Consider the following 15,422-nt stretch of genomic DNA (forward strand, 5'->3'; position numbering starts at 1 on the left):
TACATATGTGCTCTTTTATGACTGGCATCTTCTTTTACTTTACATAATATTTTCAGGGTTCAATACTTGTAACAGTATTGGCACTTCCTTTTCATAACTGAGCAATATTCCATTATGTGGATGGATAATACTGCATTTTGTCTGTTCCTCTGTTAGTGGGCATTACTTCTCTTTTCGGTTATTATGAATAGTGCTGCTCTGGACATTTGTGTGTGAGTTTTGTGTAGACCTATGTTTTCCATTTTTTCAGATACACTGTATGTCTAGCAGCGGAATCCCTATGACATATCATAGCTCAGAGTTTTGCATTAGAGGAGTTACCCATGTTCAAAGTGGCTGCATCATTTTACTTTCCTACTAGCACTGTATGAGAATTTTAGTTTTGTCACATCCTCACCGTTTTTTATATTGTCTGTCTATATAGACAGATTTTGATAAATCCCTTCTCTACCAATCCATAGCAGATTCTATTACTATTTAACAGTGAGCATGTTGGAATATTATTGTTCTCTTCATACCTTTTACTTTAAGCTCCTAGATTTTAGATGTCTTTGGACACACAGACAGTCTTGCACACTGTCTGATATTTCTTAGGTCAGTTAATAAATGAACCTGGGTTTAACATATATATATATGTATGTATGTATATATATATATATATATATATACATACATATATATATGTATAATAAATGAACCTGGGTTTAACATATATATGTGTGTGTGCATGTAATATGTAATCAGTGATAGTATTTTATTAAATTTTTGTTAGCATGTATTTACAGTTCATAATCATTTTAATTTTAGGTACACATAATTGTTGCATGAAGGAAGACTTATTTGACACTAGTAATTAGAATTGGAGTTCTGAATTGGGCCAAAAGATTTCTTAAGTGCTTTTGTTTTCTATGATACCTGGTTTATAAAAGTAGAGCAGTCTTAAATACTAGTGAAACAGCCTGGTGTGGTGACGTGTGCCTATAATCCTAGCACTTGGGAGGCTGAGGCAGGAGGATCGTTGTGAGTTCAAGGCCAGCCTGGGCTACCCAGTGAGCTCAAGGCCAGCCTGAACTGCACAGAGAGACCCTGTCTTAAAAAAAGACAAAAAAAAAAAAGTATTAGTGAAACAAGGCTTTGCTTTATTCAGCAAAGGTAAGTTAACAATTGATACACACTAAATAACGTGGGGTTTATGACTTGACCCATACAAAAAAAAAGATGCCTAGGTGTTGTAATCCATCTATTGCTCTATGAAGTTTTTTTAAAAAATCAACTGTGATTCATTTCTTTTACTGTTAAGTATGTAATCCTTAAATGAAAACAATCCAGAGATACTTATTAATCTGAAAAAATCCTCAAACAAGCATGGTAAGAACAAATACATTCAAATGAATGTTGTTCCCTGCCAAAATTACCTTTGGAAATGATGTACTTCAGATCATGCTGCCTTCTAGGGAAATAATTTTTTGGAAGTGTTGTCAATATGAAGCTCATTCTTTTGTGTGTTAGGAAAATCTTCTGGTAAACAAGACAAAATATCAAGTTTAGTAATATTTTTTGCTTAAAATGAGGTTTGGGAAGTATAATTTATAAACTTTTAGTGATACTTAATGGGGATTCCAGAAATGTTTTCAATAATAATGGTATCATTAAACTAAAAGTATAATGACTCGACTCCTTACAGAAATTTAGGCGTGTATCTTGTGGCATCTATGTCTAAAGTTAAAATCAGTTTATAGTCATACTTGTTGACTCTTTGGTCCTTTGATTTATTATTATTTGATTTTATTCTTTTTTTGTTTGTTTGTTTTTGTTTTTGTTTTTCTCCGGTACCAGGAACCGAACTCACGACTTTGCGCTTGCCAGGCAGGCACTTTGCCACTGAGCTAAATCCCCAGCCCTATTTTATTTTATTCTATATAGGGGACTGGACCCAGGAATACTGTACCACTGAGTTATACCCCTAGCCTTTTTAATTTTGACACTAAGTTGTTGAGGCTGGCCTTGAACTTGTGATCCTCCTTCTTCAGCCTCCTACATAGCTGGGATTACAGGCATGGCTTTAGCATGTTTTAGAAAGTCTTTGGCTCTCACAATCTGTATCTGTAAGTTCATATTTAATGATATGCAGCTTTCTTGTAGAAGTTAAAGTCAGAACTTACAATACTTACTTACAATATTTCATGAAGGTGTCACTAAAGCAAGAGAGATTTGATGTGATCATTTTAGAAAAACCATAACATGAGGAAATATCAAACACTTTAAATGGATAAAATCATTTTTCAACAGTTATTTGTTTTATTTGTTATTGATATGAGGAAATACAAGTAAATGTCTAAGGTCTAAAGAATAGAACTGGTAAAGGGTTGTGGCTGTGTTCCAGATATTCTTGGACTTTGTAATATCTTAGATGTGATAGTGGTCACTGAGGCTTTTGTTGGCAAGTGAGGGCTTTCCCAGTGGTTATTGTGGTATATGCCTTTTTTGGTTTTTCTTACTGATATTTTCTTTCTCTTGATGAAAAGCCAGTAGGTCTTAGTTTATTTTCTGTTGAGGCAAGCATTTAACAGACATTCAAACTCCCCTCATCTCAGAAGTGCTTAGTTTGTTGGAACGGTGACTAGGGGCAACAAAATAACACAGAGTCAAAACCAGCTTTCCTGGTAATGAGTAGTTCATCAGGTTTATTGCTCCTTGCCCTTCTTAAATCTATGTGAAATATTCACATATTTTTACTGCTAAATCATATTTCCTGTGTGATAAATTTAAACCTTATAAATGAAAAACATCAGTTGTTAGAAACATAACATCTATCCTGAAGAAGACAGATACATGTGAAATTATGGACTATTATGAGTTGTCATTTCCATTTCTAACCTTGTTAATTATGGAAGAATCACTTATACATGGCACAGTAATAGTCATTAAAATGTTTATGTAGTACCTACAAAATGTTTAATATACATGATTTAATCATTTCCTTTAAACCCCCTGTTAGAATACATGTTTTTAACTATATTTTTTAAGCCAGCGGACACATTTAATCACTTGCCTAAGATTATAATTCAGACTATAGGTGATAGAACTCTGTGTCATGGTGTCTTAAGCCACAGATGCTTTCAGTGTATTTACAGATATTTTAATCGGATGAAAACCACACAATCTTACTGTTTTTATTGTGTGTGTATATATGTCTAATTTCTGTACTTTGAACTCATCAGTAACTTTTAACAAATTCAGAAACTCAGGCCAGAGGTTGTAAACAAGATAAATGGATGTATTTATCCCGTAGTGTCTCACTTAGTTCTTAAATATGTTTAATGGAATGGAGGCTGTTGAACCACAGTGGCATTTCTTAAATGTTTATCTTCTGAAATGTTGAGCTTGCACCACAGTTTTCAAAGTGTGAAGCAAACTAATCTGCTTAACACATTCTTAATACACTGAGGTGATATTTGTATTTTCGTCCCTGACTGATTTCCCTTGAGCAGTTTACTATACTGAATTAATTGTTCACAAATTCTCAGAATTAATAATAATTAATAATTAATTCTCTAGAATTATTTCAGACATTGCTATACTGCCCAGAAATAGTTTCTTATATGACACATAATAGCCCAGCCAAATCCTTGCTCGTTCTTTTCTTTGATCTGTTTATTCTCAGGACTGTGATGCTCTAACTTTGACCTAAACTCAAGGCATGGAAGTATGACTTGGTCTTTCAAGTAGCCCACTAATCACCTCTTTGATTTATGTTTATTTATTCTTTTTATTTACAAATTCAGATAAAGATGGTGAAAGAAAGAAGCTTGGGTAGAAGTACTGTCTAAACTGAAATAAAAAGAATAAATAGGGTTGCCTAGGCAAGAAGAGAAGTGTAGCACACAAAACATACAGCATCTCTTGAAAGCCTGATAGCAAGAGGGAGCACTGATGAATTGAGAGGCAAGAGCTTTGTTTGACTGAACTATAGAATGTGAAGAGGCCGGACACTTTCACTCTGGCATCATAAATGGAAACAAAGGCCTGGTTATAAGGTGAACGATAATTTGAGACATAGGAACTATCAAAGGCTTGGTTTGTTGCTATTTGTAAGAGGTTGTCTAATCGTATTTGTTGGGGGAACAATCCTGGCCACAATTGAACGGGTAGAGTTAAATTAATAAAATGTCTATGTACTTCTAAAAATGTTGCTTGTGTTTCTCTATCTCTGCTCTTGAACCTTCGTGATAATCCCTGATTTCTTGACCACTTCTACGTATTCACAATTCATCTTGCCTCTTCTTGTTTCTTTTGTTTTTCTTCCTCAGTCTCTAGACCCCTTGGACTGATGCTCCAGTAGTTCTTTTCTAGATCCCTTGCATTTTTCAAGGACGAGGCAAGTACTAAGTCATGCTTGGTATACAATGTTAGCTTTTTGATGTATTTCTTTTTATTATTTTATACAAAATTCTATAGTATGTATAGTTATCTGATAATTCTTGCTTATCTTTCTAATATTTGCACTTTCTACATTTCAAACTTTAAAATTTTTTTCATAAATATTATTGGCCATAAAGTATTTTGTTTTGTGGTCCATCATTTACTTAATATCCTAATGTTAAATATATAGCATCATGGGGCTGGCCATGTAGCTCAGTAGCTAAGTGGTACAGTGGTACAGGGCTTACCTAGTATGCACAAGACCCTGGATTTAATCCCTGCACTGAAAAAGTGGAGGGGGAGGAAAGCAGGGTGGGATGGGATTCTTTTTTTGGTACGGGGAGTAGAACTCAGGACCTTGCACTTGCCAGGCAGGCACTTGTGCCACTGAGCTATATCCCCGGCCCTTGGGATGGGGAGAGAAAGCTGTGATTTACTAAGATGAAGGTTCAGGTATTTTAGGGTTTTTTTTTTGTTGTTGTTGTTGTTGTTGTTTTTTTTTGGTTTTTCTCTGGTACCAGGAACCGAACTCACGACCTTGCGCTTGCCAGGCAGGTGCTTTGCCGCTGAGCTAAATCCCCAACCCCTATTTTAGGGTTTTGGTTCATCGCCAAGTTGCTATCCAAGAGAATTGTACCAGTATATAAATGTGGCCATTCCATTATACCTTCCCCAGTATTGGATTTTATTACTTATTTTTTAAAATTGTTGCTTTTTTAGTGTGTGTGACAGGGTCTCACTATGTAGTGCAGACTGGCCTTGAACTCACTCATGTAGCCCTTGCTGGCCTTGAATTCATAGTGATCCTTCTGCCTCAGCCTCCCAAGTGTTGGGATTACAGGCATGTGCCACCACGCTCAGCTGGTGCTATTTTAGTAGTAGGAAATGTCATCACAGTTTTATTTCTTGGTTGTGTGGTTGGCCATATTCCCATGTATTTTTTCCCCATGTATTTATTTACACATACCCAACAGCTTGAACCATTAGTGATACATACGTGACTGTCCCATGCCACTCGGTGGGACATTCATACATGTACTATCAGTGGTTCAGAGCCATCCAGCAGCAAGACTAATGAATTACAACCCCAGCATGAAGGTGATTTTAAAATATTTAAAAATTCTTCTGATTTTATGACTTACTTGTTAATGTTATTTCTTTAGTTTGCTATGTTGGTAAACTGAGCATTACAGGTCTATTTTCCTATTTTTCCAACACTGTTTATTGAATCTTTCTTTTCTGATTTCTGTTTTTTCCTTCTAAATTTAATGGTGTTTCAGAGTTTAGTATGTGCTGTGCACTGTTCTCAACCCTTCTGTGCCTGTTATTTCATTTTCTTTTCGTAACAACCCTGTGAGGCAATAAAGGGTACAACAAGATATTACAGAGCTAGTAAAAGGTTTATCATGTTACTCACAAATTATATACTATGTTCTAATTCTACTGTCATTTCTTTCTTGAGATCATTTCCTTCTTCCCTTCCTTACTGTCTCCCAGCCTGCCAGCCTGCCTTCCGGCTTCTCTCTCCCTCCCTGACTCCCTGCCTTTCTGTTGTGTTGTGTTGTGTTGTGTTGTGTTGTTTAATTTGTTTTGTTTTCCCCATCGGTGCCCGACATTGAGCTCTGGACCTCTCATACACTAAGAACATGCTCAACCTCGAGCCACATCCTCAGCACCTTGCTTTGCCTTTTTTATGCCACTGCCTCTTAATTTTTATGACTGAATCATGTTTCCTTCTCTAGAAAGGCTAAGATAACTCTATTTCTCTTTCTATTCTTGCTTGTTTATTTTTCCAAATGAATTTAAGTATTTATATCATATTCCAAAAAGGTTGTCAATGAAATGTTTCTCAGAATTAATCCATTAAATTATACTAGAAATATTTTCAACTTTATAATATTCAGTGAAAATGTGTCTTCTATAGTTGTCTTCTATACTTAGTCCTCGGTATGTTCCAGGAGTCAACTAAGTATTTAAGGATGAGTAAGTGGAGAGACTCAGCTTATCATCTCAGTAAAGTCTTGGCTTATACCTTTCATTAACGTTTTTCAGTGTTTCCCCATTTGTTCATACATGTTTTGTGTGAATATCATTTCTTGGCACTGAGTATTTTATCCTTAATTTTCTAGTTATTTTTGCTGATACATTAGAAAAACATTAGTATTTCTATATTTATTCTGTTTTGTTTTTGTTTTTTTGGTACTGGGAATCAAACTCAGGACTTTGCGCTTGCCAGGCAGGTGCTTATGCCACTCAGCTATGTCCCCAGCTATTCTGTTATTATTTGAAGGTATGACTCTGAAGGAATTGCTGAGGAATGTCTTTGATAAACAATTATTTTTCCTGTTAATAATGATCATTTTTTTATATATAACTTTATTATTTCATTTTTGTCCTTAAATTTTCCAAATAATGTTAAAAAAAGATTGATAGTAATAGGCATCAATAATTTTGTATTACTGATAATAATCAATAATAATCAGATGCAGCTGAGGTTTGCAGTTGCTTGCCCTTTTTATGGTATCATCCCATGATGCTCTAGTACTATGCTAACTGTACCAATATGTGGCAAGGCACATATAACTAATAACAAATTTTATTGTCTCCGTTTAAAAACAGAAACTACTTTCCACCAGCATATTGTCTGGTGGTTTGCAATACATGGTATCGTTTTTTTATCTAGTTCTTAAAGTATATTTTATAACGAATAATCTTATACAAGATTTTAGATTGACTCCTGACATTTTTGTGTCAAAGGAGTGTGCTGTTATAGAACCACTGTGGAAGATTATCATGTGGTACTTACAGATAGTCCAAGACACTGTGAAAGCTTTATGTGAATTATATAGTTCATCTTCAGAAAAAAGCCACTTTATATTGCTAGCCCATTTTATAGATGAGGAAATTGGGACTTACAACAGTAAAGTAACTTGTTGGATGTACAGCTGAGAAGTGGCAGAGGCAATTTACTTATAAAATATAACCAAGCCTCAGAAATAAATGGATGAGTGGAGATAAATATATATTATATATATGTGTATGTGTGTATTTATACAGATACATACATATAAATAAAATAACAGTCAAGTTTTATGATGGAATTATGTTCAGTAAACTCTTTGTAAATTGAAAATATGTTGAAAATGAATTTAATATACATACCCTACAGAACACCATCATTTACCCTACTTTAAATTTTGTCAGAATACTTACAGTAGCTTACAGTTGGGTAAAATCCCATAACACAAAACCTATTTTATAATATTGTTGACTATCTTGTATAATTTATTGACTGTTGTACTGAAAGTAAAAAAAAAAAAAAAAAAAGGAACAATTATGTGGGTGTGCTTTCACACCATCATAAAATGGAAAATCTTAATCCCAGCACTCAGGAGACTGAGGCAGGAGGATTTCTATGAGTTTGAGGCCAGCATGGGCTACATATTGTGAGACACTGTCTCACAAAAAGGTAAAATCTTAAGTTAAATCATTATTGTGTACTAGTATGTGTTCCATATACGTACATACATGTGTATCATGAGCTTGAGGCATAAATTATTGAGGACTAATGCATTTAAAAATGTTTATGGAGTCCAGTACTTGTCATAGTGACACATAATGAGTGCTCTTTAATAGTAATCAGAATTTACTTTCTTTCCAAGAAAATATTACCTAATTACTTTAAGACTGAGTAATACTTCTTTGTAAGGATATAGTGCCTGCAGAGTTCATATGTGTTATACTTATATACGTATTGATTTCCTCTGCACTTTGCAGACGTCGGTAGGATTGGCATAATCCACAGGTACTTCTAATGCTGTAGTTCATAATTTTACTTTTGTTTAGCTTTTGTTTTACTTTTCTCCATAGGAATTCTAAGACAATATTGAATTCTTGGCACCCTCAGAGTAAAAGATGATTACCTCTAAGAAACCTACTTCCTGTAGAACTCAATGTATTGTTTTTTAAACAGATGCAAGTATGTAGTAGAATAGGGACTATCTATAAACAGTTAGCCTTTGTCATGGATAGTTTAGGTACAGATCTGTGTTTGGAAGATAGAGGGGACAGCATGCCCATTTGGAGAGGTACTGCATAATAACTCCCTTTCTTCATGGTGAGATTCCCTAATACAATGAACCAGCCTGAATTGGCAGGGCAGAACAGTATTCAAGAGCCACTGTACTAGATAGCATAAGAGAGGAGTTGTTTTCTAGAAGCTTAAAAGTAATTTTTCCATAATCTTGGTCCTTATAAAGGAAAAATAGACCACATTAGAATGTGGTTACTTCAGTCTGAGTAGAAAATTTTTAAATCAGAAAAGAAAACTGTCTGAATTTTTTGTAACTTCTTAAGAAGGAGTTAATAACCTTCTGTTCTTTCCTCAGCTCCCATCTAAAGTTGAAATGCTTTATATTTTGTGCAATAAATTGAAGCCTTAAAAGCTCTACAAATGCTTGAAATTACATTCTTCCTTATGTTTCACAAATCAAGTATCTCATGTGTAGCCTACCCATTTTAGTCATGCTATGTTACACTTTAATCTAGCCTTATTTCAGAGTTTCTTTTGCAGATTTTTGGCTATTTCTTATGTTTGTCAGTAATTTCATAAGATGATTTACTTTTTTATTTGTAGAAAGTTTTCGGTAATTTTGTTCTAGTTGGAATCCCAGTGCAAGTTGGAGCGTCAAATCTGTCCCATACCCAGCCCTAATTCTCAGTCTGCTTTATTGGATTCACCTAGTTGTAGCACCAAATGAATTCCATTCCTGTTCCCTTCTCCCACTCTTCCCTTTTCTTCCTTCCGAATGGCCAAAGTTTATTAGACCTTGTGATTTTATCCTTTAGTTGAAATTATTTTTAATTTTAGTAACTGTTTTCTTACTGTGAAAAAAATCAATTTGTGTGTCTTGCCATAGTGGCAGGATTTAAATTTTGTAAATATTTAAATTTTTTATTAATAGTCTGTTAAATATGCAGTAAAACTATTCTTTCACATCTCCTTAAACTGAAACTTTTGATACTGTGTTTTTAGTACTTTTCTGAAATGAAAAAACAGTTTAAAATTTCCTTATTAAGATGCACAACCTAGTGTCTTCTCGCCTGTTGAAGAGCTTTGTCCATTATATAATCTGTAAAGTAGCCAAGAGTTCCTCAGAAGCAGGGCATCATTTAGATATAAAACAATTATGGCTTATGTGTAAAATAATAATGTGGCATAACCATTCATGGAGTGGCAGCCACAATTTTATTTTAGTGCTAAAATCCTTGTATACTACCAAATTTCATTCACCTTGAAGACTTCACTAACGTTCCCTAGAACAAAAATGGTCAAGTTATTTTGATTTAACTAGATAAAGTTGATATGACTAGAAAGCAAAATGACACAGTTATAAGCCATAGACCTTTTATTTTTTCCCAGATGTTTGACAGTGTAAACATACATAAAATACATATTAAAGTTTAGATGCTTTATGTTTTGTGCAATAAATTGAAGCCTTAAAAAGAAAACATTTCATTAAAAAAAGAAACTCATTAGTTTTACTTAATTAAGACAGTAAAATAGCAGCAAGTACCAAGACATTGTGCACTTCTTTTATTTAAGACAAGTTACTTCATTTACATCAGAGTCAGAAATGTGAGGCTGGCTTTCTTGAATACTTAATATAGCTTGAATCACTGGTTAGATAAGGGTATATTTTCCCAACTGTACATCAGGGAGGAGTGCTTTCATTAGTTTCACAAAATGCAGACCCTTAAACAGCCAGCATGAACACAGCACTGAGCATTAAGAAAAACGAAGCATTTACTTTCCAAACATTTGCCACAGAAGGTAAGTAAGTCTTTACATTTGCAGTTGTTTCTTCCCTCCGTAAATTAAGGGTTGTGCTTTGTTGAGACATTTCAGAAAAATTATTTGGCATACCACTAGTGATACTTAGGGTCATAGGTGTTGGGGATGATTTTGTTGCACTAGTGAGGCTTGTGTTTGTAATCATTCCATCTTGGAGATGAATAGTTAGAGTTGCAGCTGCTGCTTCATGTGAATTGATGGTTTCTGTGGATGTATCTTCAGGGTACGGCACCAAAGCCTTATCAGTGCCAGCAAAGGTGGTGTCTTTGCTTAGTGTGACACCAAACGTTGTTTCCTTTGTTCGATATTGTTTGGGTATGTTGGTCACTTTGGGTTGAGTTACCATACTCAAAGAGTTAATGGTGTCCACTGTCTGCATCCCACTTACAGTGAATGAACTTGAGGTAAATCCAGAAGGTGTGGGATATATGTTATGTTCCTTCAGAGATGATATTTGTTTAGAACAAGGAATCCCTATCACATGGGCTTTTGTTTCCATCATCCACTTCAGTAAGTAGGTAATGTTTTGTTTATGATCACACGACCACCTGTTATTGTGAAGGGTTATCTCTTGCAACTGCAAGAGCTGGTCAAAAGATTGATCTGGAATGAATGTGAACTTATTATTGTGCAGGTAAAGATGTGTGAGATTTGTCATATTTATTAATGTACCTGGAAGGATTTGTGTCAAAGAATTATTAGACAGGTCCACAATATGTAGTTTGGAGGGCATGTTGGTTGGAACTGTCCAGAGTTTGTTACTGCTGAGGTTAAGAACCTCAAGACTTCTTAGTGTATTTTTAATGAGGACCACTTTTTCCAGCATATTTTTAGAAACATCCAGATATTTAAGATTCCACTGATAAGCAGTATCAGATTTTTCAAGAAGTTTAATATTGTTGTTAGCAGCAGACATGTTCCAGAGAGACCGAGGTAACTGAGCAGGCAGGCTTTCAAGCCTGTTGTTTGAAATGTCCAGGGTCCTCAGATTTGTATACTGGGTTAACTGGTTATGCAGATCAGTAAAGTGGTTATAAGACAGGTTTAAATATATAATATTCTCTTGCAGTCCAGATGGTAATGTAGTCAAGTTTCTGCCTGAACAGTCCACATGCCTGTGCCTCTCTGTGCATATACATTGGGGAGGACAGATGCATAAAATACCAGGTGTGAGAAACAGAAGGATGAACAGGCAGGGAGACATTGTCAATATCTGATATTCCATCAAAGCCTGGAAACAAACAGATACACCCGTCTTTTAATATGCAAAAACAATTTAGGCATCTGCATGGGTCAGTTAGCATTAGGCAAAATTTTCAATAAACCTCCTTGTTGTTGAGTCCTTTTATAATTGTTCCAGCGAGTAAACTAACAAAGCTCCCCTTCATTTATAGTCCAAATGCCTAATCCTTCAATTGGGGCTATGTAGTGGGGAGAGATTCTTTCCCCCTACCCTTTCCTGCATTTTCTCCTTTATTTTCTTCCTTCTTTTACCATATACTTCCTTATTCATCTTCTCAGAGTCTTAATATAATAAAATAGCATTTTCTGCAAATAGTTGTAGTCTTAAGCTGTTATTATTTTTGAGAATATGCTTTCATACTCAGGAAAAAATGGCTGTCGTGTCTTTTTAAAAAAATCTCTGCAGTAAGACTGAATGTGTATAGGATGAAATTCTATTTAGACATTAAAGCAATTCTTTGAAATTTCATCTTTCTAAGGATAAATATATCCTTGTAAAAACATTATAAGGCACTTGAAAAATTCAGACCAACAGCATGCCTGTAAGCCTCGCAGTTTGTAAAATGATTTTCCTATATATTTCAGTATTAATTCTAAACCAAAAACAGTGTGTATATTTACAAAGTGAATAAATATTGAAAAGAAAACTCTCAACTGGCACTGCAGCAAATTTCTGGTGCATGCACTTGCTACTGAATATATATTCAATCCTAACATCGACTTTTTCTTAGAAAAGGAAAAAGAAAAAAAAATACCAAAATCGGTCTTTTACTGATTTAAACTAACAGCTTACCATAGTGTTGTCTTCAACATCAGCGTCTCATTTTCTCCGGGCAACTTGGAGCTTAGAGGTCGTCTTGTTCTGGAGAGTGGGAATGGTTTCTGGCTGTGGGCTGTGCTTGCCTGCTCAGCTGCATTGTGTTGCTGTGAGCCGAAGCTCTGCAGCCACCTGATCAGTGCCACATAGGAAGACTGCAGAGCCGTCATTGGTGCTGACTCAAATTTATTGCAAGCAACAAAATGGACAATTTTTTTAAATTTATGGCTGTGAGAGCCCCTATATATCTCAGATTTGCTATAGGATGGACTATCTCATGCAAATCAGAGCTGGCCTTTACTGCCTTCTATGTATTTGTCTGAGCTTGGGTTCCACGTTCTAACATTTTCTTCATTAAGAAGCTATGGTTCTTTTTAATGCCTATCTAGTCTTTTTACAGGTTGAGAAATGTTGAAAATGGATTTGACCTTCATTGTGGATGGATCTCTAAGATACTATTTTAACTTCTGAAATTTTTTACCTTTTTATATTCTTTTCTAAAATGGTACAGTTGTCATGTCACCTTTTAAAATGCTATAATACAATCTGCTTGATGCGTATGTCCTCCCCCATACCATGATAATTATTATATTTAATTGTCTTTTCAAACTTATTAACCACTTAAATGTTTCATCTTCCCTTTTAGGAGGGTCAGAAGTAATTGACTATTTTGCCTTTATCTTTCTGATACAAAGAATCATTTGAATAAGACTATGCCCATGCTAGGGCTACACACAAGCTAGGCTATATTTTATTTTTTTGCAGGACTGGGGAGTAGGTTGCATTTGAAACAAGCATCTTAGCTTTCAATTTTCAGCTCCTATGGTAATACAAACTTTGTTTTTTGGTTTTTGATTTTTTTTTAATTACATATTTTGGGTTAAATATTTTTCAGTCTTCATGAAATTCACCATGGATGCTAAGTGGATATGAGTACTATTTTTTCAGTAAATGTTTTTGGTACTAAATGAATGATCATTTATTTGTATATTTTAAAAAATACTATCAATTTCAAATAGGCTCTTTGTAACGTATTGTTTGTTTCTGAAAAAGTTTATGAAGTAATAATACATGTTTCAAAGTTGCATGAAGTAATGTAAAAGAGAAAACTTTTGTCACATTATAAAATGGGATCAGATTTGTGATAGCTTTCACTCCACCTTTTAGTGGACTGTGTAAATATATTAAAACTCAAATCTGATTTCTAGAATGGCTAGTTTATCTTAGAAGCAAAAGTAATTAAAATTATGTTAGGTTCATTATCAAATTGTCATCATTTGAAAATCAAGTTATTAGCACATTACATGTAAGAACAATCCTTTTATGCTTAATTATTATAAGTCCTTTGGTTTTCTCTAAATTTCATTTAGCATTATTTTAAATGTAACCCCAAAAGAATTTATTATATTAAAATTTTTAGTTTACTTTATTGGAGAGAAACTATACTCTAGGAATCTTTTATGTACAACCAATGTTCCTCGAAAAGTAGGTACATTTTTAAAGTCTGCAACATTAGAAATTTATTATTGATTATGTGCTTTATTGCCACTTAACTTTGAGGGTTCATTTGGACTCTAGATTCTTTCTGTGGATTTCAGAAACCAGTCATCAGTCATAGTACTTAAAAGTAATATGTTCAAAATACTACATTCAGCAATATTATGGAAATAGAGAATGGGTTGCTTTTGGCACTTAAGAGTTCTGTCTCAGCTCACCTATACTATTTCAAGGTATTCCACTTCAAGGAGTGTGACTAAGGATCAACCTACTGAACACTTAAATTTCTCCTTTATTTTAAAGAAGCCTCATTACACCAGCATGGAAGTAGAGGTACCCATTTCTATTACACTTACAGTACTTTTATTTGAAAGAAAGGACATGGGGCTAGGGATATGGCTCAGTGATAGAGCACTTGCCTAGCATGCACAAGGCTCTGGGTTTGATACCCAGCACCACCACCCCCAACACACACACACAGAAAGAACATATTATACATGTTATATTATTAACTAATGAATCTGGATTTATTCTGTATCACGCTTAGGTTCTGCTGTATATAATATGAAATTCTAATATAGTAGTAATGACAGTTTTTCATTTCAAGTTTAGGAACATACATTTTGCTTTGCATATTCAAAAATATTGTGAAATTCTCAAAAAGAAAAAGGGGAATGATTCTAATATATAACAGTTTGTTCTTAAGGAATTCTCATAACATAATAGGATTAAATGGGATAGCCAGCCAGGCATGCTGGTGCACATTTATAATCCAAGCACCTAAAAAGCTGAGGCAGAAAGATTACAAATTTCAGACCAACCTGGGCAATTTAGTGATTTAGCAGGACAATTTAGCAAGACACTTTCTCAAAATATAAAATTGTAAAGGGGCTGGGGATGTAGTTCAGTGCAGAAGCACTGGGTTCAATCCTCCATACCACAAACAATAATAATAGTCATAGTAACAGTCATAATAATAATAAATATTACTGTTACTCAAAAAATAATTTTTTAGAGATTTAAATTGTTACTAGATACTATTTCTTACATACTATTCAGACACATTAATTACACTTTGGGTAAGTATGCCATGGTCAAGAATTACACCTATTTTGGCAACTATTCTAAATTAAGCAGTAAATTAGTCTACATATTCTTTTGTGTCCTAGGATATATCATTTCAGCATTGTGAAAGATTGTTGTCAGGCAGTGACTTCTTTTTTTTTTGTTCTGGGAATTTTTTTTTTTTAATTTTGAGACAAGGTCTTGCTAGGTCACTAAATTGTCCCTCCTACACTTGAACTTGCAGTCCTTCTGCCTCAGCCTCCTAGAGTGCTGGGATTGTAGGCACATACCACCATGCCTCGCTGGCTATCCCGTTTTATCCATAGTTGTTTGCCTTCACTTCTTAAAATGACAGTATAAATTGTCTCAAATAATGGAGAAGCAAAGTACTCTCAGCTTTTGGTACAGGCTCAGTATCCTTATCTGAAATGCATGGGACCGGGCTGGGGATGTAGCTCAGTGGCATAAGCGCCTGCCTGGCAAGCACAAGGTCATGAGTTCAATCCCCGGTACCGCAAAAAAAAA

At 34.6% G+C, this 15,422-nt stretch overlaps 2 protein-coding genes across 5 annotated transcripts in view; one reads left to right on the top strand and one right to left on the bottom strand.

Moving 5' to 3' along the window:
* Nf1 (neurofibromin 1) overlaps window positions 1-15,422 on the top strand; it is a 258,325-nt gene that overhangs the window by 165,752 nt on the left and 77,151 nt on the right. The gene's annotated exons all lie outside the window — the stretch shown is intronic.
* On the bottom strand, window positions 9,996-12,491 carry Omg (oligodendrocyte myelin glycoprotein). The gene is made up of 2 exons (XM_005402797.2): window positions 12,312-12,491; window positions 9,996-11,507 (listed from the first exon to the last, which is right to left on the bottom strand). The coding sequence occupies exons 1-2, from the start codon at window positions 12,312-12,314 to the stop codon at window positions 10,179-10,181; spliced, it is 1,332 nt and encodes a 443-aa protein (XP_005402854.1). The 5' UTR covers window positions 12,315-12,491; the 3' UTR covers window positions 9,996-10,178.

Source organism: Chinchilla lanigera, unplaced genomic scaffold (assembly GCF_000276665.1).
Source record: "Chinchilla lanigera isolate Chin_1 unplaced genomic scaffold, ChiLan1.0 scaffold00080, whole genome shotgun sequence".
In the NCBI taxonomy this organism is placed as follows: Eukaryota; Metazoa; Chordata; class Mammalia; order Rodentia; family Chinchillidae; genus Chinchilla; species Chinchilla lanigera.